This window comes from Antechinus flavipes, chromosome 4 (genome assembly GCF_016432865.1).
Source record: "Antechinus flavipes isolate AdamAnt ecotype Samford, QLD, Australia chromosome 4, AdamAnt_v2, whole genome shotgun sequence".
Lineage (NCBI taxonomy): Eukaryota > Metazoa > Chordata > Mammalia > Dasyuromorphia > Dasyuridae > Antechinus > Antechinus flavipes.
Window position 1 is genome coordinate 1785258 of NC_067401.1, and position 26762 is coordinate 1812019.

Below are 26762 nucleotides of genomic sequence, written 5' to 3' on the forward strand. Positions count from 1 at the left end.
TGGGAAGCTGGGTTGACTTTGGAATGACTCATTTGGCCCAAGTTATGTGGTACAGAGGCCAGGAGCTCTGCAAAGAAGGGCTGCGTCCAGGCCAGGGAGGAGAGCTCTGGTGGACGGCACCCCGGGAACGGGCAGTAGCCAAACCTCACAGGTTGTTCCCTTGAGGCTGCATCCAACAAGGCAACCCGGCCTCCAGCCTACCATGGGGAGGGGGATGCCAAAGGAGGAAGCCAAGGGAGCTCACGGGGTAAGTAGCTGGTCTTTTCCTTTCCTTATGAGCCTTGCTGAACAGCCACCATCTCCAAAGTCCCACGCATGGACCTGGAAAGACCACGAACTGGATTGTCCAACAAAAGCACGACGAATCCAACGACAAAAAGAGATTCTGTACATAGCCTGGGGCTGATGGGCACAAGAGGCAAGGATGTAGAGCCTGGGCAGCAGGCTGGAAATGCCCTCCCCTGGTCTGAACTTACAGGGTGTGGGAGCCTGGGCACGTCCAGGAACCTCGAAGAGCTTCCTACAGCAGGAACCGCATCCGGCTGCTCTGGGAGAGAAGCGCTTTCATCAGCAGCACTGACCAGCCACTCCTCTTGGGCCTTGTCTTTTGCTTTGTTGTTTCTGTTATTCCCTTTCCTTCCTTTCCTTCTTCCCTCCTCTTGTCTCTCTCCTCTTTTCCCCTTCTCCCCTCCTGTCTTCTCTCCTCTCCCTCTTCTCTTCTCTCTTCTCCCCCTTCTCTCTTCTCCTCTCCTTTTTTTTCCTCTTGGCCCTCTGATGTTATCAGCAAATAAGTGGCTGAGTGAGGAAGCTCCCTCTCTCACTGACCAGATCGACCCTCCTTTGCACTCCTGGCCTTGGCTCCCTGAGGGGGTAAGGCACTTCGTGGCCCAGTTTTGCACATCCTGTGGGTGTGAGAAACAGGATTGAACCCAGGTGTTCTTAGCCTGAGGTCAGCTGCACACACTGTTCTCTGGACTAGCTTCACCACATAAGACCCCACTAGCCCCTCAAGAGCTGAAGTGGAAGGAGGGAGAGCACTTGCTGCTCACTCAAGCCAGGAAGATCATCTCTGAAGAGCAGGGGCCGGAGGAGGGAGAGAGCTGGATGGCCAGGGGACGGGTCCTGGAGCACAAAGGCCAGCGGGGGGAGTCTTGGAGAGCCGATCGCCCCAGAAATGGAGAGAACACAGGGAGTAAACAACCAATGGACCCGGCTTCAAAGGGAGGAAGGGGCTCAGGGGAAAAGCTCCTTGGAAAAGAGGCAGCCTAGTAGAGGACCCTGAAGCTGCAACAATTTCTGCAAATGTTCAGTCGATGGTGATCAGGGGGCCTGAGGGAAAGGCCCCTTGCGAAAGATCTGCTGAATGGAAAGATCTTGAAGCATCCAAGGAGAGGCGATCGAGGCTGGATGGCAGCCACAGGAGAGGCCAGCACGTGTCTGAGGAGAAGGGCCCCTCTTGCCATTGTGGGGCCTTCTTCCCCGCAGGGCCCTGGCCAGGGTGCCAAGGTGCACAGAGCTGCGGTCCGGAGTAGACTCACATCCCTCCAGGGGCTCTGGCAGAGACGTCAGAAAGGCTTCAGACCAAATAGAACCCACAGCTCTGGAGGGAGCCCAGGGTCAGAGAAGCCCCTGATGCTCATCCACAAGATCCGGCATTGTCCCCAGCTACTGCCTCCCCTCTGCCTTCTCTTCAGGGTCACCCACCGGGCTTGTTGCCTCACTAGAATTCCTAAATGTCTTCGCTCTTTGTCTTTAGGTCAGTACTCTTCAGACTTCCCAAGGCCCTGATCTTTGCTCTTATTCCCATTGTAGAGATAGGAAAATGGCGTCGGGGCAAAGCTGGTACATTCCTTTGATGAATGCACCTTCCCTCCTTCCTGTGCCATCAGTCCTCCTGAGCAGCAAACTGGACGGTCCCCTGCCGGCCCCTCTTGCGGTCCCTTGGCCCATCACCCCTTTCCTCCACGCTCCTGTGGGCCAGTCTTTCTAAGACTTCTTCTTGCTGCTGACAGACAGATGGTGGGAAGTACTGAGAAGTCTTAGCATCAGAAGGTGACAGGGACAGCCACGTTCCCTTCCCTGAGGAAGGGTTCCCTTCCCCACTGAGGTGGGCAGACAGGGCAGAGCGTGACTTCTCTCTCGCTGGTGGACTTGCCCAGAGAGGACTTCCATCTGTTCCATCCCCTCAGCGGCCTGTCTTGGGTACTCTCCTACCACTGGCTTCCACTCCCTTCTTCCCGCCCCGTTCTCTTTCTTTCTGCCCCGAATGTGCTTCCTCCCTGTGGCCTCCCTCCTGATCATCAGGCTGACTGGAGGCTGGAGGATGGCAATGGATGCCTGGAAGACAAGAGTCGTCTGAGAACTCTTCCCGGGCTTTATCTGCTCTTTTGTTAGAATTAGGAGAGAGAGGGGAGGAAAACCCCAGAGCTGCCCCAAGAAGAATCCACAGGTCAGAGGTCAGGGCTTTCTGGGAGCCAGTTCACCCTGAAGTTAACGTTCCTCAGAGGGGCAACATGGGCCCTCTACTCTTCCCGCTCCGGGGTCACTTCTGACCTGAGTCCTAGGTGATTATGGGCTTTAGGGCCTCGGGCCAGCTTGCAGGGTCCCAGCCCCAGGGGAGCCCGCTGAGGAGAAAGCGAGACAGGGTATTTCTGCCGGCGGCCCCAGTTCCCCTGGGAGATCAGGCAGGGCTTCTTCCTTTCAGGAGCACTAAATTCTCCCGCCGATCCAAAGAGCCGAGTCAGTTTGCAGCTGATGCAGCAGCCTGTGGCCGAGTGCTCCCGCTCACTGGCAAGGAGAGGACTCCCCCCGGCTCTGCTCTAAGAACTTCCCTCCGTCCTTTTTTCTAGCTAATAGGCTGCATAATCGGACGCCAAGGGACCAAAATCAATGAAATTCGGCAGATGTCTGGAGCACAGATCAAAATTGCCAACGCCACGGAAGGGTCGTCGGAGCGCCAAATCACCATCACAGGAACCCCAGCTAACATCAGCCTTGCCCAGTACCTCATCAATGCCAGGTGAGCAGGGGAACCGGAGCCTTGAGTAGCGCCCCCTTGCCGGCCCGGGCCTCCGGGCCGGCTCCCGCCACAGGAAGGACAACGAGCCGTAAGCACCATAGCGCCAATCATCCCTTGTCTAAGACCCAGACTCAGGAGAGGCCCCGGTACTTTAGGCAGGAGGAGAAGGCTTCTCAAGACTTGCAACGAGTTCAAAGTGGGCGCAATGTGGGCTCAGCCCTCTTGTCAATCAGTAGCTTCTCCGCCATCATTGAGAGCCCCGGGGCTGGGCCAGGAAACCTGGTGCTTGTTAAACGGTAGTCACCACATCCAACTCGCTTCCCTTGAAGCCTCTTGAAATATTCCTTTCACTGAAACTTGTGGAAAGCTGGCGAGGTAGGGGAGGTCCCGCTGCCGGGCTGGCGGCAATGGGCCGTATTCTGACCAGCTTTCTGGAAGCTTGATCCTCATTGGCTCGCCAAAAGCCAATCTGATCCGCGGGCTCTCGACACCTGCCTCGGGTGTCCCTCCACGCTCCCACGCTGCCTTCTCATTGGTGGGCCTTTCTTCCTCTTCGCCTAACGGGTCTCCCCGGCAGCCCCAAGTCCTTCCAGCTCAGCGCTAGCGTTTGAGGAAGATTTTGTGATCCCAGCAGCCCTTTCCACTCCCCGCCCGTAAATTTAGGGCTTCAGTCCCAAAATCAACCCTTTGCTTAGGGGGACAACTCCCAGTACCCGATTTCCCTCCACAGCTCGGGTGGGATTTCACAGTGTCACACGTGTACACAAATATCGGCAACACGGAGCCAGAGATTCCCGAGTCACTCTAAGCCCTGAAGCCATTTCCAGGACGAGGCTGAGCCCTTCGTCCCAGTGAACGTAGCACAAGCAGTTATTACTCAGGAGTATGGGGCGCGGCTCGCTTACTTGGCAGCTGATTCCCCCAACAGAGCTTCCATTTCTTTGAGTCATTCCACTATACAGGAAAACTCACTGTCCCTATGCTTGCTGGGGTTTGGTTTTCTATTTAAAAAAAAAAAAACCAGCACGCTAAAAAGTCGTCCCCTAGAAAAACTGAGTAAGAGGCTCCTCAGCCAGGAGTAATTGCCACGGAAAGCGCATGTGTCTGTCTGCCCTTCCTCTGACACGCTAGGGACACGGCCCCTCCCCAAAACTTGCACGAGGCACCCAGTCCTGAGTGAGGTGTTCGTGGCAGTGAGGAATAGGGCAGCTCAGTCACAGGAAGCAAGGGGAGTGAGGAACCCTCACGACGCTCTAAATGAGTCCCCCCTACGTGAGATGGCTGAGGAAGGGGACTTTCGGGGCAGCTGGGGGCGGCCTTCCCTGGATTTCTTGTATTGAGGAAACCGGTGCCCAAACACATACTAGTCTGATGATGAAAGTGAAAATGGACCTTTGGGAACTCAGCGGGCATTTGTGACTCTTGAAGAACAGAATCAAAAATTCTGGGCGTTTAAGCTGCCGGGAGCATTATCCTTGCTTTAAGGCTACTGAGCTAGAGATTCCATAGAACCTTTCTGGACTGACTTGGGGCGAGCCAATGAGTGAATCATGAAGGGAGGCCTTTGGTGGCTGACCCAGTCTCTCCATGTTACCATAGAAACAGGACAAGAGAGCCAGAAATAGAGACTGAGAGGTGGAGTGATTCAGCCACCAGGACTGGCCCTGACTCACCTTCTGCCACCAGAAGCCAGGGTTCTTGAACCTTCAGTATTTTAGAGCTGAAATAAATGTAAGCAGCCAGGTAGCCCCAATCATGCTTTTTACAGAGGCTCCGAGGGGTCTTTAAGGACTTTATTCCGAGTCATAAAGTGCCAGGGCCAAGATTAAGCCCAGATTCCCTGATTCCTGAGACCATCGGGCTTCTTAACCAGAATCGCCCTGGACTTCACCCCTTGTGTTGTAGGATTGCTGGTTGATGTTGTGGACTGGAAGAATAAGAGATTAGTGGAGACACTGAGAAACGTAGTTATGAAACTCCCCACTAGAAGCTGAGCCTGCTTCTATTTTTCTTCGTTTGGCCCTAGCCCATTAACACACCTTTGTGTGCTAGCTGGCCTTGGTCTTCCTCCAAAGACCCCAGTGTCTTTGACCTTGGAGTAGGGATCTCTTGTCGGTGACCCCGGGAAACTCAAAAGGAGCAGGTGTTGGTCACTGCTTCTTAAGCCAAGTCTAGGAACCCTCTGGTCTGCTGTCGCCTTCCCTCTTCATCCTTATCCCACTCGCCTGAGATCTCATCTAATGGGGGATCCCGAGGAGGAGGTGGAGCCGGATCCTTGGGAGCTGCTTTGTGGTCTCAGCAGGTGCCCCAGCCAGATCACAAACCCTCTGCCCCTGCAATCTTTCCGGAGCCCCCTGGGATTTTTGCTTCCTGGGAGTCCCCCCCCCGACAGTTCCCTGGAGCCTCCTGCTGTGGCAGACGCTCCTCCTGACCCTTATTATGTGTGTCGGACACACAGAGGAGGAGCCAGTTGGGAAGTTAGTAGGAGATCCACCATTCCCATGGCCTCTGCCTGTCTTGCTCCCAGTCTGGTAGTTAGGAACTAGGTAGCCAAAGACGGCACGAGTGTCCTTCCTGTGTCCCTGTGTGGGTTCTGTTTCTAATCTCTTTCCTCTCCCTTTTCTCTTTGCCTTTGTCTATTCTAGGCTGACGTCTGAGGTCACTGGAATGGGTGCACTCTGATTTCTACCCACCATCCTCCATTCTGCATCCCGACCCTGTCCAGCCAGTGGCACTCCACCCAGCTTGTACAATCTGTATATTGACTGTCCTCCCTTCCCCTTGACCTGTAGATGGGTTTTTCTTTACTAACAAAAATATATATTACATATATCTATATCTATATCTATATATAAAAGGCCTACACACACACACACACACACACACACACACACACACACACACACACCCGTTTCTTTACTAGCTCCAGCTTCTGCCCCTGCTGTCTCCTGAGCTCTTAATTTCTGCTCCAGGTCTGTCCATGCTTTTGGTGCACGTGTGGTGTTGATTATTTTAAAAACCTTCCGGGGTGGTCCCCTTGTGCCGTTTCTGAAGCCACGTGTCCCTTTAGTGTCAGCCTAGCTTAGCTGTTCTACTGTTCAGTTTGAAATTTGGATGCCATGTTTACTAGATTATAATCGAATCCATCCTCTAGAACTACAGTTGCTTTGCACTATGTCTTCACTCTCCAATATGCCATTTTGACTCCCCTCCCCATTCCCCGTCCCTCCACCCTTCCACTTTCGCTTGTCTCGGCTCACCTTCCACCCTCTGACCCGTGTCCTGAAGCCATGGAATGGCTTTTCCCTTGTTATTTTGGAAGTAGAATGTGTGGGGACCAATGGAGACCTCCAGACATCTCCACTGGACCCCACACAGGAAAGGTCTTTTCCCCATGTGGCAGGGTCCAGACAAGCCATTGTAGTATTAATGAGAGCAAGGGGGGAAAGTCAGGTTTATTTTTTAACTGGGAAATCATTTGCTGGGGCTGGGGGAGGGGGGAACAAAATGATCTTAGGATCCACGGGGACTGCTGGGATCTTTCTCAAGACAATAGCTTCTCAAGAACCTTTTCTTTGGATCCAGCTCAGGACGCTCCAGTCTCTGTGAGCCTGCCGTGTTTGCTGTTGTTTGTACTCAATAAATGTCTGTGCAGCTCTGCGACCAACGAGCCCTGACTTCTGTCTCTCTGTTCTCCTCCTCTCCTCTCCCTCCCTCCCAGGGCACCCTGGGTGAACTCATCACACCGCCCTCCCATGCCCTGCCCCTGGTCACCGTGGTTGGCCAGGAGGAGCTAAGGTCTGGGGACAGAAATTGGATAAATTTACTTTTTATTCCATTTGAGTCAGAAACAGCCCACTAAGAAATTGTTTAACCTTTTGTTTGATTGCCCCCAGTGTCCCAAACGGAGTCCTACACATGCCCCATCTTTCCACCCTTACCCACTCTCACCCCCACCTGGGGGAGGATCTTCTAAGGAAGGTTCCCCATTTTCATAAAAGCTTGTTTGTTGGACCTGGCAAGATTTACTAGTATTGAAACACATGATTTGGTCATTTTTTCAAGTCCACTTTCTTCCCGATTCCCCCTTTTGGCAGCATTTATCCCAATATCAGTTTTTCCCATTGGAAACTGTTTTCCAAAAACAATTTACACAAAGCATGTTAGCATGTACTGAAGTCACACACGACAATGGAAGGCAATCATGACATTCGCTCAGTTTGGCAAAACTGCTCGCTGACTCTCCCCTGACGTAGATGAGCGCGTGCCCCATATGCATGGATGAGTTAAATGAGTCCTCTATCGCCAGTTGGCCCACGCAAGTCGTCCCCTCATTTTTTCCTCTCCACTGCCCCCTTTCACCCTTTCCCATTCATCCCTCCCTTTTCCTCCATCCTTCCCCATGTCTTTCTTGTCCTTTTCCTGTTTTTGAAACCTTACTGTTGCCTTCGTCCAACAGACTCCTTCCCAACCTGATCCCCCTCCTACAAACAATGGTTTCCCTTTGCTTCCCACCAGCCATTAGACTAGGGTCTCTTGTTCTAATTCCTAATTTCAACATACCCCCCCCCAAGCATCTCTTAGATGGGTCAGAGAGAATCCCTCCATACACCTGCATCCCCTGAGATGGGATTTGGGTTTCTGCAGGCAGATTCACCTCTTAAATTGGTCATTACTCATAAAACACCTTCCATTCCTTCAACATGCATTTATTGAACTCCTTCAAAGGCCTTTGTACTAAGGTTGGGGACAGGAGGGATCTGGAGTCTAGCCTGAATACAAAGAACTCTAATGTGGGGCAGGAAGGAAAATGTGTAGGAGGAAGGGCACCCGTTGTGGTTTGGGTTCAACTTCTCAATCGCTAAGTATTTATCAAGTTTCTCCCGGATACCCGACTCCTGAGGAGATGAGGGAATACCGATCCTACCCTCAGTAAAGTTTGTACGCTAATAGACAAAACAGGGAAGACATACTTAAGTATTTACGGAATAAATATAAAGAGAATTAAAGCCAATAAAAACACGAGATAAACATCAAAAGGTTGGGGAGAAAGGACAAGAGCAGTAGAGGAGATCCCGAAAGGCTTCCTGGAGAAGGCAATGTCTGAGCTGTGTCTTGAAAGATCATGGAGACCGGGAAAGGTCTCAGAGAGTTGAAGATGAGCAATGAGCCTTGATTTTCAACAAACAAAAGAGCCCAGAGATTCTCTGAGTGTCAGTGGTGTTGGATCGATCCATCCAAGGCGACTTTACAAACATTTAGGGCTCCTCCACGACGGGGACTGGGCCAACAAAGGCAAAACAGTCCCCGTTCTTCCTGATTTTCCCAGACCCGGCTCAGTTTTATTTGATCCTGAGGAAGAAGGGTAACAGACACTGGACTGTCATTGGTGTGGAAACTCCCTGCAAAGAAATCCCCTCCACCAACTAAAATCAGCACCTTCTCTGCAACTTCTCCTAGTTGTCTGGGGCACACGGGCAGTCGGGCCAAGGGCGGCCTGCAACCCCCATCTTCCTGGCTCCGTGGCCGGCTCTCCCTTTGCATCTTGCCCTGCTGATGAGTGTAGCTTGAATGGTGGCCAGAGGAAGCGGGTCTACGGCAGACCAAGCTTGCTGGCCGTTGATAGAGTTTATTGCTTTTAACAAAGCTGTTGCTGTTGCTAAAGTTTGCCTGAGTTTTACGGAAGCCTTTGACAGAGAGATGAGCTAGAAGCTAGGAGCTGAGACCCGCCAGAAGTGATAGAATGGCTTCTCGCCCAAAAGCATCATCCCTGATGCTCGTGGATGATCAGCGCGGATGGTCAGTGTAGATGGTCAGTGTGGATGGTCAGTGTGGATGGTCAGCGTGAATGGTCAGCACGGATGGTCAGTGTAGATGGTCAGTGTGGATGGTCAGCACGGATAGTCAGCACGGATGGTCAGTGTGGATGGTCGGTGTGTGGATGGTCAGCGTGGATGGTCAGCGTGGATGGTCAGCACGGATGGTCAGTGTGGATGGTCAGCGTGGATGGTCAGCACGGATGGTCAGTGTAGATGGTCAGTGTGGATGGCCAGCGTGGATGGTCAGCACGGATAGTCAGCATGGATGGTCAGTGTGGATGGTCGGTGTGTGGATGGTCAGCGTGGATGGTCGGTGTGGATGGTCAGTGTGGATGGTCAGCACGGATGGTCAGTGTGGATGGTCGGTGTGTGGATGGTCAGCGTGGATGGTCAGCATGGATGGTCAGCGTGGATGATCAGCGCGGATGGTCAGTGTAGATGGTCAGTGTGGATGGTCAGCGTGGATGGTCAGCGTGGATGGTCAGCACGGATGGTCAGTGTGGATGGTCGGTGTGTGGATGGTCAGCGTGGATGGTCAGCATGGATGGTCAGCGTGGATGATCAGCGCGGATGGTCAGTGTAGATGGTCAGCGTGGATGGTCAGTGTGGATGGTCAGCGTGGATGGTCAGTGTGGATGGTCAGCGCGGATGGCTAGCGTGGATGGCTATCTCCAATGGAGTGGCCCAGGGAGCTGCGCTCGGCCCCGTCATTTTGACTTTTTCCTCCACATCTTTGATACAGGCCCAGAAGAAGGCTTCCATCTGCTAGGGGCAGAAATCTGGCGGGGCTGGGGGGGGGGAGGGGGTCCAAAGGCTGCCACACTGAGTGACAGACTTAGGATTCGGAAGATCTCATCAAGCCGAAAAGTTAGGCTGGACAGGATCAAATAAATGTTAGGAGAAGCAGCGCCTTTTACTCTTGGGCTCCGAGGTGTGCCATAAGCTGGGAGGGCTTGGCTCGGCAGCATTCCTGGGGACAGGCAGAGCTGGGGCTTGGCAAGTCCGGGGCACGGCAACAGTGGGGTGGGATTGGACACTGGGGCTGGCAGGGGACATGGAGAGAGGCGCAGGAGAAGGATTGGGGAGGTCAGAGGGCGTGGCATCTGTTTTCAGATAGCAGGCCTGATGGGGGAAGAAGGGCTGCCCTGTTCTGCTTGGTCCCTGAAAGCAGAGGCAGGACCGAGGGGCCGATTGTGGCTTGATGGGAACCTATCAGTGGGGCAGTCCCGCCATGGAAAGGGCCTCCCTGGAAGAGTGTGGACCCTCCAGCCCCCCAGTGGAGGTCTCCTGGCTCCCTGTGGGCTCCCTTGTAGGGGGGATCATGATTCACTGGGTGTGGACCAGGTAGTCTCTGTGGCCTTGGGGAATTCCTGTGTTCTGCCCTTTTCACATTAAGCTCCTCCTCCTCTTCCTCAAGGGGCTCCTCATGGCTCAGAAGGGGTGCTGGGCTCCTTCCAGTTGCCTCAGTGGACGAGTTCCGCGGGGTCTTCGAGCCTGTCCAGGCTTCAGTGGGGGCCAGGGGGCTGTGTGTTTGAGGCCCGCCAGAAGCCCATGGCTTCGTGGTTAGAAGGGCTGCAATCTGCTCGGCTGGAGGGCCCGCAGCGCCAGGCGGCTCAGGGGCAGCAGGGTACGCTTTGTTGACTGACTCGCCATTCTACATCCAAATCATCGACCCATAAAATATTCCATTGTGGGAATGGACTGTGGGCAGCTCCTCTCCTCCCCATCACTTTCAGGAGGAGGAAACGGAGACTGCGGGATCAGCTCTGGGGCTGGGAGGGCTCTCTAGGGCCCCTCTCCCTTTACGGATGGATGAAAAGTCGGACCCCTCCACCAGGGCGTCATCCCCTGCTCCTGCCGCTGGAGGGAGCCTCCGGGCCCAGCCTGCTTCCCGAATTATACAGAGGGGGAAACTGAGGTCCAGGGAGACAAGGGCAGGAGCTGCCCAAAGTCTCCCAGCTAGTAAATGCCAGAGGAGAAATGCAAGCCCCCCGGTGGCCCCCTCTCTGTGGAGAGAAAGGCCCAAGAGGCGCAGCAGAGGGGAGGCAACTGGGGGGGGGAGAAGCCCAGGGGAGACTCCGGCGGGGCATGGGGGGTGGGGGGAGGGGGGGAGCCCAGGGGAGACTCCGGCGGGGCATGGGGGGTGGGGGGAGGGGGGGAGCCCAGGGGAGACTCCGGCGGGGCATGGGGGGTGGGGGGAGGGGGGGAGCCCAGGGGAGACTCTGGCAGGGTACTGGAGAGGGGGGGCTCGGGCCAGAGAGGCTAGAAGCTTCTTCCTGGCTCTGGGGCTAGAGCCTGAGGCAGCCTGGAAGATGCGCCCCAAGGGCTGCCACTGACCCCCATCCTTTCTGGATCGTGGGGAAGAGGGACGGAAGAAAAAGTTCCTTTTCCGCCCCAGCAGCCACCTCGGCCCTGGCCGCCAGCTCCCCTGCTGAGGACCGCCAGAGGGAGCTGTGGAGGCCGCCTGGGGTGTGAGCCCTCTCGGGGAGTCCTGGCTGTGGGCAGAGCGCCCCCGTCAGGCCGGGCAGGGAAAGAGGCCGGCCGGAGGGGGTGCGCGCTAAACGCTGGGAATCTGGGCGGTCCCAGAGCTGGGAGGGATTCCTCCGAGGAAGGCGGGGCAGGGGCGGGGCCTAAGGAAAGGCCTCGGGGTCCCCAGGGCCCCGAAGCGGACAATCAGCCTCTTCTTGTGTGGCCTCCGCCCCCGACAAAACCATCTCCACTGCCGATGGTCCCCCCTCCCCGCCACGCCCAGGACTTTGAGGGGAGAAAACCTTCTTGCGGGTCTGTCAGCAGTGCGATGGCCAAAGAGGCGGCCCGGCTCCGGGGCTCTCCCCGGCCAGGGTCTGAGGGGAGGCGCGGGTTCGGGCTCTGGACGCCGGCAGCGGCCCCGCAGCCTCGGAGCCCCAGAGCAGGGGAGGCTGCCCGGGTGCGCTCCCAGATCGGCCCGCCCCGGGGCACACGGTTGGTGGCAAAGCTCAGCCCTGACCCTGGTTTGAAGGAGACTTCCTCCGCTCCATGAGCAGCCCCCAGCGGGGCACAGGTCGGCACCCGGAGGCCGGAAGGCCCCCCTGTGGCCACGGGCTTCGGTAGCGCAGGACTTGGCTCGGGCGGCTCCAGAAGCTCGGGGCCTCCCAGCCCCCTCCGAGCCCAGGGTGGGGTGCCGAGTGGGCGGAGCCTGAAAGGCTTTGGGGAGCGCCAGGGAAAGAGGGGAGGACTCGTTGCTATGGCAAAAATGAAATAAAAGTCTTTCCCGCTCCAGCCCCGCTCCCCAATGAGCTTTTTTTGGCAAGGGAAGCAGCAGAGGCCGGGCCACCCACGAGCCGCGGCCTGGGAGACTTTCCTCTACCTCACTCCGAGGCCGGCCGTGTCCGTCTGTCAGCGGCCTGGGGGCCCCTGGAAGCAGCACCCAGCAGCCCCCCTCCCCTGGCCGAGGAGCTGCGGGCTCCGCCCCCTTTCCAGGGGACCGCGGCCGGGTTCCAGAGCCCAGCGGCCCTGGGGACTCGGCCCAGCAGGCCCCTCCATTCAGCCTGTCCCGGAGGCCCCTACGTGGGCACAGGCCGCCCAGCATTCAGGGGCACAAGGAGGCCCTGGGGGCAGGGCCGGAGGTGATGATGGGCAGAGCGGCTGCAGGGACAAAGGAGGCACAAAGGTCTCCCGGGCGGGGGTCCAGCCTCGGACAATGGGCTTTGGCAATGGGGCGGGCCTGGGCCTGGAAGTCATCTCCTCCTTCCCCAGGAAAGGTGGGGGGCAGAGCCCAGGTCCCTTTGCCCATCCCTGCCTTGGAGCCAGAGACCGCGGAAAGCCAGCCCCTTATTTGACAGAGGGAGGCCCCCGGACGTGAGGAGGCTTGCCCGGGCCCCCACCCGAAGTCTCAGGGGCAGGATTCGAATGCAGCATGCCGGGGAAAACCTGTCATCTTGGGCCTCTGCCCTGGAGGAAGAAGAAAGTGTGAGAGTCCTGGGAACTGCTGGTCGGGGGCTGCTGAGGCTGGCCCAGGCCAGGGAAGCAAAGGACCCAGATTCGAGTCCTGCCACCGAGCTCTGCCACTTCTGGGACCACAGGCAGGCGATCTAACCCCTCTGGCAATGAAGAGATGGCCCCCGAGGTCCCGTCTGGCTCCAGATCCTTGGCGCCTGTGACTCGGGGCCAGCTCTTGTGTGACACACTGTGCGGCCCAATGGGGAAAGCACCAGGCCCAGAGTCAGGGGGACCCGAGTTCGATTCCAGCCTCAGACACTGGCCCCAGGCCAGGCTCTTCACTCCAGATGAGCCTGGTCTTGCTCCTCTGCAAAATGGGCCGAAGAAAAGCCCAAAAGGAGGGTCCCCCGTGACTGAAGAATGACTGAACAAGTAACCCCGCTACGGTCCCCGCCAAGAGTCCAAGTCCTTCCGATCGGGGTCTCCGGCCCCGCCCCCTATCCCAGGGCGCGGCCGCTTCGCTCCTCTGAGGGAGGGTCCCGTGGTCACTGCCGTGGCTGTCCACCAGGTGGCGGCGTTTCCCCGCGCTTTCACTCTATCAGTCCTGGAGCGCCGCCGGCGAATTCCAGAGTCCTGACGCACCGCTGGGGTGCGCGCGCGCGCGTGTCTGTGTGCTTGTGTGTGCGCGCGCGCACGTGCATGCACTCCCCCCTCCCCGGCTCTTTCTCCTCCTAGTGCAAGGATGCTCCCCGTCCTCCTGGCGCTCAGCCCTGCCCGGGGCCGTTCCCGCCACTGAAGGGGGCGCCCGAGCCCGCGAACTCTGCGGACCGGCCTCGCGCAAGTGCCCTTCCCCGTTGGGCCCGGCTGGCACCCGGAGTGTCTTCGTGGTGCGGGGAGGGCTCGGGGCTCTGAGGGCTGGTCGGCGGGGGAGCAGACACCGTCCCCCGGGGGGGGGGCAGCGCGCCCCTCCCTGCCAGAGGTTTCTAAAGAATCATAAAAGGGGGTGGAAGGGACCCCCGCGCGCTACTTGTGGCGGGAAGTGAGTCTCCGGAGGCCGCCCGGGGGACCTCGGGGGGGCTCCTCTGCAAAGTGATTGATGGTTACATTTGGGAGCTACCCGATCATTATCTTGTGTCCCCACGGGGGAGGGAAACTAGTGGTAAACTGGGGGGGGGGCTGCGCGAGAGCCAGCTCTGCCCTTCCCCGGCTGTGCGGGGGCTCCCTCCGGACCTCGGGGGCCCAGCTACAGTTCAGGGAGGGCAGCGCTGGCAACGTGAACCCCCAGGACTGTCGGGAGGAGACCCCTTGGGCACATGGGAAGGAAATCTGCCAACGTCACCTCCTCGGAGAAATGTCTGGGGAAGAAAGCGGCAGGAAGCGGACCGTTCCCCCAAACCGGGCTTCGGGAGCGGACTGTACCCCAAACCGGGCTTCGGGAGCGGACTGTTCCCCCAAACCGGGCTTCGGGAGCGGACTGTTCCCCCAAACCGGGCTTCGGGAGCGGACTGTTCCCCCAAACCGGGCTTCGGGAACGGACTGTTCCCCCAAAACCGGGCTTCGGGAGCGGACTGTTCCCCCAAACCGGGCTTCGGGAGCGGACTGTTCCCCCAAACCGGGCTTCGGGAACGGACTGTTCCCCCAAACCGGGCTTCGGGAGCGGACTGTACCCCAAACCGGGCTTCGGGAACGGACTGTTCCCCCAAACCGGGCTTCGGAGCGGACTGTTCCCCCAAACCGGGCTTCGGGAGCGGACTGTTCCCCCCAAACCGGGCTTCGGGAACGGACTGTTCCCCCAAACCGGGCTTCGGGAGCGGACTGTTCCCCCAAACCGGGCTTCGGGAGCAGACTGTTCCCCCAAACCGGGCTTCGGGAACGGACTGTTCCCCCAAACCGGGCTTCGGGAGCGGACTGTTCCCCCAAAACCGGGCTTCGGGAACGGACTGTTCCCCCAAACCGGGCTTCGGAGCGGACTGTTCCCCCAAACCGGGCTTCGGGAACGGACTGTTCCCCCAAACCGGGCTTCGGGAGCGGACTGTTCCCCCAAACCGGGCTTCGGGAACGGACTGTTCCCCCAAACCGGGCTTCGGGAGCGGACTGTTCCCCCAAACCGGGCTTCGGGAACGGACTGTTCCCCCAAACTGGGCTTCGGAGCGGACTGTTCCCCCAAACCGGGCTTCGGGAGCGGACTGTTCCCCCCAAACCGGGCTTCGGGAACGGACTGTTCCCCCAAACCGGGCTTCGGGAGCGGACTGTTCCCCCAAACCGGGCTTCGGGAGCGGACTGTTCCCCCAAACCGGGCTTCGGGAACGGACTGTTCCCCCAAACCGGGCTTCGGGAGCGGACTGTTCCCCCAAACCGGGCTTCGGGAACGGACTGTTCCCCCAAACCGGGCTTCGGGAGCGGACTGTTCCCCCAAACCGGGCTTCGGGAGCGGACTGTTCCCCCCAAACCGGGCTTCGGGAACGGACTGTTCCCCCAAACCGGGCTTCGGGAGCGGACTGTTCCCCCAAACCCGGGCTTCGGGAGCGGACTGTTCCCCCAAACCGGGCTTCGGGAACGGACTGTTCCCCCAAACCGGGCTTCGGGAGCGGACTGTTCCCCCAAACCGGGCTTCGGGAACGGACTGTTCCCCCAAACCGGGCTTCGGAGCGGACTGTTCCCCCAAACCGGGCTTCGGGAGCGGACTGTTCCCCCAAACCGGGCTTCGGGAACGGACTGTTCCCCCAAACCGGGCTTCGGGAGCGGACTGTTCCCCCAAACCCGGGCTTCGGGAGCAGACTGTTCCCCCAAACCGGGCTTCGGGAACGGACTGTTCCCCCAAACCGGGCTTCGGGAGCGGACTGTTCCCCCAAACCGGGCTTCGGGAACGGACTGTTCCCCCAAACCGGGCTTCGGAGCGGACTGTTCCCCCAAACCGGGCTTCGGGAACGGACTGTTCCCCCAAACCGGGCTTCGGGAGCGGACTGTTCCCCCAAACCCGGGCTTCGGGAACGGACTGTTCCCCCAAACCGGGCTTCGGGAGCGGACTGTTCCCCCAAACCGGGCTTCGGGAACGGACTGTTCCCCCAAACTGGGCTTCGGAGCGGACTGTTCCCCCAAACCGGGCTTCGGGAGCGGACTGTTCCCCCAAACCGGGCTTCGGGAACGGACTGTTCCCCCAAACCGGGCTTCGGGAGCGGACTGTTCCCCCAAACCCGGGCTTCGGGAGCGGACTGTTCCCCCCAAACCGGGCTTCGGGAACGGACTGTTCCCCCAAACCGGGCTTCGGGAGCGGACTGTTCCCCCAAACCGGGCTTCGGGAACGGACTGTTCCCCCAAACCGGGCTTCGGGAGCGGACTGTTCCCCCAAACCGGGCTTCGGGAGCGGACTGTTCCCCCCAAACCGGGCTTCGGGAACGGACTGTTCCCCCAAACCGGGCTTCGGGAGCGGACTGTTCCCCCAAACCGGGCTTCGGGAGCAGACTGTTCCCCCAAACCCGGGCTTCGGGAGCGGACTGTTCCCCAAAACCGGGCTTCGGGAGCGGACTGTTCCCCCAAACCCGGGCTTCGGGAGCGGACTGTACCCCAAAACCGGGCTTCATTCTCCCGAAGCATTTACCAGAGCTTGGCTGCCGCTTGGCTGAGCTCTGGAGCTACAAATGCGCATGGTCCTGCCCTCCAGCAGGAGCCATTCCTGTTTAAACCTTTTTCTTTTTTAATGCGGAACTTAATAGGACGGCAAGTAGGCCCTTGCCCCGGGAGCCTGTGTCACACGAGACGCCACAAAACCCCACGCCAGGGTAGCTGGATTTTGCCCGTGCAAAATAACCTGATTATAGGGGTCCTTTTTCTCTTCCCGGCTCTTCCTTAGTCCTCGTCTGATCAGGAGCTTCCCTGCTCCCAGAAGCCCCTTCGTCCCTCCGCCGTGCGGACCATGCTGCCCTTCGCATCGAGATCGTGGCTCCGCTTGGAGCTCCCACTGCTGCACGAAGCGGCCCTGCTCCCCACCTACTTTTCCCCAGACTGCTTTTATTTCTCCAGAAGTTTTTCTTTTCTTTTTGGTCAAAGAGCAATAAAAGCAAAGGAGGCTCTCCGGGCATTCCCGGCTTCTTTGGCACTTGGAGCGATCTCTCTCATTTTCACCCCGTCCCAGAGAGCTGGAGAAACGACCGCTTAGAAGCAGACTGGAAGAGCTGGCGTTGCTGGACCTTCCTGCCCCCTCGAGATTCTTGACCATTGTCATTCCAGATGAGTTATGGGGGGTTTTCTGGCTCTATCAGTGATTCTTGGGTAGTTTTATTGCTATGAAAGAAGCTCACGTTCTCTCAGGGAAGACGGCATGTGGAAGGGCAGGATGTCTCTGGCAGGCAATTTCCTGGGATGCTGATTGGAATCCCACTCTTCTTGGGAATCAGAGTCCAGATTTGTCTACTGTGCTCCCCACCCGCCAGCAATGCAGAGGAGTGGGACAGAGAAACCTCTGCCCAGACCCCACAGTAGGAGTCAGAGTACAGGGGAGGAAGGAGAAGCAGGAGCAATGTGGAATCGGGTGCGTGTGTGTAACTGTGTGTATTGTACACTTACGTGGAGATACACACACGCCCTGTGTGAATTTGTGCTCTCTATAACAGATTTTGTCTGACTCTTTGGGACCTCATCTGGGTTTTCTCAGCAGAGATGCCAGAGTGCTTTGTCATCTCCTTCTCCAGCTCATTTGACAGTTGAGGAAACTGAGGCAAACAGGGAGAAATGACTTGTCCAAGGTCCCACAGCTAGTAAGTATCTGAGGCCAGGTCTGCTGCCATTGGAGTTGGAACGTGGAAGTCATGATTAGAATGGCCCACCTTCTTAGGGACCCTCAGTCCAGCAGACCCAGCTTCTACGTCCAGGAAATCGGCTCTATTTGCCAATCGCTCGGCCATCATGGGCATTCAGATGGCCATTCTGGATGGGCAGGATGAGGGCCAGGAGTGCTTAGGATGCTTGAGTTACTGAAAGGTTTATCTTGTGAATCACTTGGCAATGTGGGATAAATGCTCCTAGAGGCGTGAACTGAGACCCTGCTGTACATACACATGTAAAGAAGTCTATGTTCTCTGCCATTTGTAAAGGGAGACCATTTTCCATGAACCCACTTCAGAAACCCACCTACTACCTTGACCAACATACCTAATATTACCCGATTGTTGGCAGCTAGAATTGTCCCCTTTTTCACAATTATGAGGGCTATGATTCTCTTTTCATGTGAAAGGGGCCTTGGGCGTTGACCCATGAAGCACTGGGAATTCGAATCACAGGATTTTAGAGCTGGAAGTGAACCAAGTCAAATCCACTCATTTTAATGTTAAGAAACTCATGCCCAGAGAGGGAATGGGGTTGACCTAGATCCCACAACTGATTGGAGGCAGAGTCAGGACAAGAAACCTCATCCCCCAATTCCCACTTGTTCCTGGGAAAAGCTGCTTAGCTTGGAATGGTTGGTTTTTGAGTGAAATGAGAACTTTTGGGGAAGTGAAGATTCCCACAAATGTTCAAGAGAAACTAGTTCCCTGCTGAGAAATTAAGCTCTTTTCTCAAAAACTCTCTTAAGTCTGGGAGTAGAACATTGCATTTCAACAGCCTTCTGACTCAGAGCCCAGAAGGGAACAGCAGATGCAAACATCAATAAAGCACTAACAATAAATATTGAAATTCATTTCCCTAACAGAAACTTTTTTTTAGTATTATTAACATACTGACCATGTGTCCTAGCTCTGGGGAAAAGATGCAACCCGAAAACCAAGAAAATGGACAAAGATCTTCCATCCATTGCACAGAGTACTTGTTAATTGATCTACTATTCATTGATTAATTACCTTCTCGCATAAGGAACCTGCTAAACTTTGAGGAGACAAAAAGAAAAGGGAAATCCTCCTGCCCCAAGATGCTTACATTCTACTAGAGGAATCAGTATTCCCAGATATAAGAATATATTACCAATCAACAAACTTTTATTCAGCACCTTCTAGGTATCAAGCACTGGAGCTACAGAGACAAAGAGGAAAAGCAACCTGCCCTCAGGGAGTTTACATGCCCTTAGTCCTCTCCAGGCCACTGACAGACACTGTAACTCTCGGAATCAGAACCAAAGCTGCTCAGTGTTCTCTCACTTCTTTCTTCTGATCTCAATCAAGCTGAAGCGCTCTTGTCTAGTGTCTTAGCTACCTCACCACCACCTCCATCATTCCCAATACTATCATCACCACCACCACCATCCTCCTCCTCCTCCTCATCTGGGTCACTAAACCTGCTCTTTCACTAGTGTAGAAAATTCCCTCTGAGGAGCTTCCCAGCACCAAAGCAGCCCCCACTGCCTCTTACCTTCTTGCCTTCTTGCCTGGGCACTGAGATGTTAAATGGCACAGCCGGGGTTATCATATGTTTATTCATACTATCATATTCTTCTTGTTCTTGACTTTTTTTTAATGGAATCCATCGAGAAAAAGTCCCATGCACGCCCTTCTCCTTGAATTATAATTTTGCATTTAATATCTTATTATTATTGCACAGATGGGTAAAAGAATTGTTTTCTTTTAGTTGAATAAAAGCATTAGGATATAAAATCATCTTCCTCGGGTTCACCGGCAATTATCCAGTAGGAGACGAGAATGTTGTATGCTTCGATGTTTTCTTCCCCGTGTAGCCTTGCTTTCTCCCACTGGAACTTTATATTTCCAAAATGTTTTCTTCCATGGAGCTTGAAGATTATGAGAATTATGATATTTGGCAATGAGTATTTAAATTCTTTTTTAAGTTTTTATGAATTGATAACATATCTGGGCATGGGCAACAGTTTTCTGTATAATGTCTAGTTCCAGCACAGTTTCTTGGGTTCTGAGGGAAATTTTGAGGTCGTATAGAGATTTGTCATCCATGAGTTTGTGAAAAGTAGCAAACTTCTATTATAGAATCCATCAAATCACATCTTATTAGATACTGAGTAGAGGCTAAAGTTTTTAGCCTGCACTGATATATTATGAATAGTTTCTCTAGTTCCTTTGCATAATCTGCTTTGATCAATAAATCTGAGCTCCTTAAGGATAATGCTTCTTAATTTTGATGGCAACAATCTGCTGAATTGCCATTTTAAACCCCAGTTTCCAGAAATAAATACCCACAAATCAGGCATTTCTTAGATGTTTCCTACATGAATCTCTCACTGGTTGAGTGCAGGTGGATGTCATCCATGAAGGGCCTTGCGATTCCACTCTTGGAACATCTCTGTTTTATAAGCGCCATCTGTAGATTAACCAGTTTAAGTTAATTCTGTAGTTTTAAAGCACAATGATAGACTTCTTGTCAACCATAATTCTTTCCTCGATGCCATGTTAGATGTTTGTGCCAGGAGTATTTACATAAGTTTTCCAATTGTTTCTTACTTGCTCTAAGATACCTACCATTTCCTTTTCCAATTTTGTCAATGAAGGGTCCATTTTTCCATAGCTGCCACTGGGTAATGGGCAATAGGTTTTGTTAATATTGTACAGGATTTTAAAAGCGTAATTTCCTAACCTGCTCTATTATAAAACTATCACATATATTACGTAATTCTGTGTGATACAAGGATATCCTTCTTTTATGATGATTTTTTTATTGAAAGTTTGAGTTAGCTATTGCAAATCTCCTTTGTTTCTGGGGTTCTCTGAGGACAGAGGAGACAAAACATCTCATCGAATGCGACTGACCTGGTTGGGGTGCTGCCTGCAGTTCCGAGAACCATATTTTAAGAGAAATGGTACTGATTTGGAACATAACTAGTCTGGTGTCTAAAGAAACTGGGGGTGTTTAACCGGATATTGGATGGAGATGTTTAGGGAGGGAGGACAGTGGAAAGGCTTCCATGTGGGAGAGAAGGGAGATTTTTTTTTTAGGTAGTTCTGGGAACAGAATTGAGAGCAAGGGGGAAGGGAGAGTTTCAACTAGATATTAGGACATAATTACAAACAATTGGGGCATCCAGAGACGAAAAGGCTTTATTACTACAAGGTGATTCATTTCCCACCACTGGAAATCCCCCAGTGGAAGTAATGTAGCAGAGGTGTTCCAGGGGTTGCTACACTGGGGGAAGCTGGACTAGACAACTGACCTCCACAGCCCCTGCAAGTCTGACTTTGGAGGGGACAGTAGCTTACTCTCGTTTGAGTTTGATCACCCTGAGAAAACCTCAACTTTCAAGTGGGAAGAGCTGCTTGTGTGTACGTCTATGTGTGGATGTGTGTGTAGGTGTGCAGGCACAAGCATGGCATGTGTGGATTGTGCAAGGATATGTATGGACATGAGTGTGCATGTATGTGGGCATTGTATGTAGGCGTGGGCGCAAGCACGCAAGCACACATGCGTGTGGGTATGTCTTTTCCTCTCCCCCTTGTCTCTGGTAAACTCCTCTTCCCTCCTAGCCATCTCTTCCTAACCAGACAAATGACCGCCTCCGAGGCATTTTTCCTCCCAAACCAGAGACTGTCCAAAGCCGACTCCGACTCCCAGCCTAGTAGAACCCGAAGGCCAGAGGACTTGGGGTGACATTTGTGAGGCTCTGATAAGAACTGGTTCTTTGAGTTGATGTAAAGGCTTGGGTTTGGTATTGGGAGCAAGATCTGAATCCTTGCCTTTTACCTTTCCCAACCATAAGCTTCAGATCTGGGGACCTGCCCTCCAGTCTCCTTCTTATGTCTCAGTCATCTGAGAGAGGAGGAGAGTGTGATGAGACCCATCTGTTCCCCAGATATTTGGTTCCTACTTCATAGACAAGGGGGTGGAAGAGGAAGAACAAAAGAAATCAATAGTCCTTGCGACTGAGAACCTTACATTTTACTGGAGAAGTGAGAGGACAGGGGGGCCCACTATAAAGGGTGCTGCTCTGACTTCTGATTCCATTCCAGAATGGCTTCATGTACAGTGGGAAGAGGCTTCCCCCTGAAGTCACAGGGTCTGAGTTTGAATCTTGACCCTGGCTCTTAATGACTTTGGCCACGTGACTTCCCTTCTCTGGGGTCCATTTCCTCATCCATACCATGAGAGGGCTAGACCAGAAATCCTCTGAGGTCCCTTAGCTCCATAACTGTGTTTCTATGAACCCAATGGACCTGAAGAGCTGGACATTCAGTAAACACTCATTCACTTACAAGGAGCCAGACTCCACCAAGACCCATCAGCACCACTCCCTGAGGTCCACTTCTATCATATTTGCCATCTGGAATAGGAGCTCTGGTGCCCACCCCGGGGAGACCCAGGACTCGGGGGCAAGTGAGGATGGTCAAACCCAGCTCTCCTCACCAGTGGGCTGCTTTGTCACTTCTTTCTTTCAGTTCTGTGGCTCCAGAGCCCTATGTGAGAAGTACGTTCACGGCATGACAGGAGTGGTCCGGCAGGCCAATGTCACCGGCTCACTGAACATGAATTATTTCTGAAGGGAAGGAAGGTGGTACCTGGGAAGGAGGCGACCTGGACTCTGGGAAGACTCCCTGGTGGAGACGGAGAGCAACTTTAGACTTGGAAGCAGACCCTTGGGAAATGGAAGTGGAGATCCCGGGACCCAGAAGGGGAAGACATGCTCCTCTGGCCCAATCTATCTTCCTCCTGGGATCTCCACAGTGATTGATACCATGGTCCTAGGGCGGTATGGGTCTACTTTGTAATGGTGATGAAGTAGTGCCAGGTTCTAGTTCCTTTCTTTCTTCTTCTCATTAATTCCAGCCCTGCCCTTGGGTTTCTTGTTTTGCCTGCCAGTAGTACCGAGGCACCTGCTCCTCCTCCTCCTCCTCTCCATAGAGTCAGAGCCCCTGGTGACCCCACGTGGTTCTATGTGAGTCAATGTGATGTTGCCTCCCTGTGCTGTGATCTGCATTGTGTCATTCCAGCTGGGGCTTGCTCTTCTGTGGTGTATTTTACTAAATGCCTGCATCAACTTACCCGTGAAAATGCATCAAAAAAAGTAGATATTCAAGTTCACAATGTGCAAAATAAAGCAAATAGCAGAAATCAGCTAAGAGTCTTTGTCTTCAATGCTGCCTTCAGTTCTTGGGTTTACTTTTACTCTCAAAATGGCATCTTCATCATCAACTTGCCAAGTGAGCAAGACATAAAACAAATATATAAAATCATCAGAATTTCTCTACCATGCTTTAAAAAAATATAAGAAATTATCATAAAATTCTCCTTAAAACAATTACAAAGTTAATCAATTATCCGGAAGTTAACCTCCCTAGAGACATGTCAATTTCATAAAAATACAGTTGCAAAGCACCACTTAAGCACTGACCCTCAGAGATAATCACTGTTCATGGTTAGGTTGTGCCAAAATATCAAAATGGAAATACCACTTAAATCAACTTAGAGACTCTTTTTCCATATGTCAAATTTCATAGGGGATATTTCACAGAAGCAAACAATATTTTAGCAAAATCATGTGAAAGAAAAAGTGCAGAATCATAAGAGAAAATACTGAAAAAGAATATGAATGAAGAGATCATGGAATTGCCCCAACTCAAGCTATATTATAAAGCAACAGTCATCAAAACTATATTTAACTTGTTTTAAAAATAGAAGAAATAGATCAACGGAATAATTATACAAGTGGAAAGTAAAGTAGCTGAAAATAATCTGTCCTATTTTCAGTCAATAGTGATTTTCCTAAAGGTTCAGTCATGCCATTCCCAACAGCATCACCCTTACTCAATAAACCCCTGTTTATTGCCATTTATTCCCTATTGCCTCCTGGATCAAATTTTTACAAATGCTCTTCTTGGCATTCAAAATCTTTTATCACCTTCCCCCCTTCCCTTTCCAGTCTCCTTTCACATTACTCCTCAAGACATATTCCTCTATTTGACCCCAGCTTCTTGGCTGTTTCACAAACAAGATGGGGTTTTCCTCCTTCAGTGTATATTATCTTCAAGAGGGTCCAGGGCCCCCAAATCATCATCCTGTGTCTAACGTGGTTATAATAAATCCCTTTTCTTTGACATGACCTGAGCCAGTCTTTGAATACCTCACATTCATCAGGACACTACTGTAACCAAGTTAAAACCTTTCCAACTTGCATGGCCCTGACCTTCAAGGTTCCAGGCACTAGAAAGGATCAGAAGAATACTTTGGTCAAGGAAAAAACATTCAGAAAAGGGTGAAAAGCCAAGAATTTGAGCTGGATTTGACAAGACCACTGGGGGATGACATCTGCCCAGTGGAGAGAGACGGTCAAGGTTGGCGACCTTCACGTCCTCTGAAATTGTGATGGTTGGTCGTGAGTTGGGCTCAGCAACTTCCATTTTTCTGCTAGAGAAAAAGTGACTTCTTTTTCTCCTTTGTGGTGAACTATGATAGAACCAGACTTTCAGAATTAGAAGGGACCCAGAGACATTCTAGTCTAACTCACACCCCAAGGAAAGTCCACTAAAGATACCCAATGGTGATCCAGTCACTCCAGGAGGTGAATCCACCACCTCCAAGGCAGCCCATTCCACACCTGGACAACTCATTGTCAGGAATTACCCATCCTAAATTTACTTCTCTGTAAGGGGGTCCCATTGATCCTGGGGGTGCCCTCTGGTCATTCAGAGCAAAACTAATCTCTCTTGCATATGACAGCCTTTCAGAGTACTAGAAGTCAGCCATCACGTCTCCCTTGCTAGCCTAACGCTCCCCCATTCCTGAGCTAGTCCTCTGAGGGAAGGGACTCCAAGCCCTTCACCATTCTAATTGCCCTCCCCTAGACACTCACTGGCTCATCGATGCCTGAAGACACTAGTCCAGATGTGGCCTGGCCAGGGCAAGGCTTCCTCTGAGATTAGCTACAATTTGTGCCATTTAGGCCTTGTATGGACATGGTGCTTTGTAAGTTGTCTCCTTCATTAGACTGGGAGTTCCCTGCCTGAGGGGACTGGGTTTTTGCCCTCCTTTCTATACCCAGAGCTTAACACCGTGCCTGGCACTTAGGAGACACTTTATAAATGCTTCTAAGTGTCAAATAGTACCCTAATATAGACCACATCTCTCCATCTTTTCCCAGAAAAATAACATAAAAGACTTTTATCAAACACTTTGTGAAAAGCTCAGCAAACTGTGCTTATGATGACCCCATGACCCACCAATTTGGTAAAAACATTTTTAATGTTAGCTATTTAAAGGGAAATGAGATTTGATTAATCGATCTCAATGAGGCCACATTATGTTGAAGCCTTCCAAAATTAGGTCCCGTTTCCCTTCATGAGAAGAAATTATCTTGTGACTTTGCCTTATCATGGAGCTTTTTCAAAAATAATTTGATATTTATTTTAAATTTCCATTTAAATAAAGTGGAAGCCTTTTGCCAAACATTACTTTTCAAGCTTAGAAACATCTACTTTTTCCTGACTAACAGCTGGGTTCTGGGTGCTCACTCCCAGGGCGTTCTGAGTAATGTGGGGTGGGACTTTCTTGTGCTCTTGAATGTCAGAGCAGGAGAAGCTCCCAGTGCCCTTAGCCCTGTCTAGTTGCAGCAGCAGAAAGTCCCTTCCAAGGAGTTGATAGCAATTCAAAGATTAAACCTTGTTCGCCCCAGCCCTCCCGTTAACTTTGCCAACAGGAAAACTGTGCCTTTTGTCAAAAGTGCCATCAACCCCATGCAGGTCACAGCTGTGTAATAAAAACTCCTTCCCTCCCTGGGGATGGCTCTGTCCCTGTGAGCTCCCCTCGCCCCAGCCAAACTGGACCGACTTCCAGGACTGTGCAATCAATTGTGAAGAAATTAATGGTGGAAGCATTCTGGAAAAGAGCCAAGAAAGAGAGCCTGAGTTTGGTGGCCATGGATGGAACTTACCACATCTTTCCAATTGTTTGCACAGTATGGCCGCCGTCCAGGGCTGTGATCTAGAGAAAGGATGGGACTCAAGCCATCCCTTCTTCCTGAGAATTCACTTCCATGGAAAGAGTGGGTTTGATCCAAGTTTGGGGAACAACTCATGGGTCTTAGCATTTGGACCCAAACTCAGTCCTTTGGAAGCGGTCTAAAGAAAACATGCTCAGCGGCTTTTTTGGACACAGACTAGCTTTTTCTGAGGATTCCATCAATAAATTTGAGAAGCAAGGGCCTGATTTTCAGATTATTCCACTTCCCTGGAAATAATGGGGGAGAGCACCTGGAACAAGGTTGTTTGGCTTGGGTGGAAGCTGAGCCTTCCAGGATTCCATTTTCTTGAATCACAGAGCTGAGATCCTCCACTTAACGTCACAGAATTCCCCCCACTCTCTGGGGGCCCTGACCAAGGTCACAGCCACCATCGCACAAGAGAAGCAGAATAGTAGTGTTTGTGGGGAGGAACCCACTCAGAAGTCCACAAAAAAGGGAAAAGGCTGGGACTTGAGTTGTCCATGGCATGGAAACTGATTAATAGAAAGTAAACCGTTTATTTGATTGGGAAACTGAGTCTGGGGGAGTTTAGGTGGCTTTCCTCAGGTCAGCACAGCTGGTGAGCATCCATCCCTGGCAGAACTTGAGACAGAGACTTTGACTCCAAGACCAGCGCCTTCCTCCCCTCTGCAATGGAGAGTTTAATGGGAAGTTCTTGGAGAGTCTGAAACCAGACAACAGTGCAGACTCTGAGTCAGTGCTGGCCCCCAGGAGACTTCCTGTGCAGGGCAGAGAGCAAAGGCTGGATTCCTCATTCTGGGCAAACTGGAACCAGGGCCTAGGACTCAGAGCAACTCTGCTGGAGGAACGGCCGGTAGCCACAAGAGTGAAAGGGGGGCAGTGGAATAACTGGTCATGACTTTGGAGGTAGAGGACATAGGTTCAAATGCTACATGTGGGACCTTGGGGGAAGCACTGAGACTTGGGGCCCCAAAAGGGTGGAGGATGAAGGTCTCTTTCAGCTCTCTAATCCTTTGATGAAACTGAATCTCGGACACCCTGCTGTTTCTATTGTATAAGTAACTCAACTGTGCAGCAATATCCACAAAAATGGCAGAAAAGGAGCACGAAGCAAAGACAGGGAGCACCTGAGAGGGCTGGCAGC

General features: G+C 53.1%; 1 protein-coding gene across 23 annotated transcripts in view; it reads left to right on the forward strand.

Moving 5' to 3' along the window:
• The window catches only part of PCBP3 (poly(rC) binding protein 3), a 308429-nt gene extending 285674 nt beyond the window's left edge, over window positions 1–22755 (forward strand). For 21 of the 23 annotated variants that reach the window (XM_051998332.1, XM_051998339.1, XM_051998330.1 and 18 more), the window contains 2 exons: window positions 2850–3019; window positions 5665–6689. In XM_051998332.1, the coding sequence (XP_051854292.1) occupies window positions 2850–3019; window positions 5665–5701 (207 nt within the window). In that variant the 3' untranslated portion in view covers window positions 5702–6689. Of the gene's footprint in view, window positions 1–2849; window positions 3020–5664; window positions 6690–22079 lie in introns of those variants that run through there. The other 2 variants (XM_051998342.1, XM_051998341.1) reach the window with 2 other exon arrangements.
• Window positions 22756–26762: the final 4007 nt, after the last annotated feature.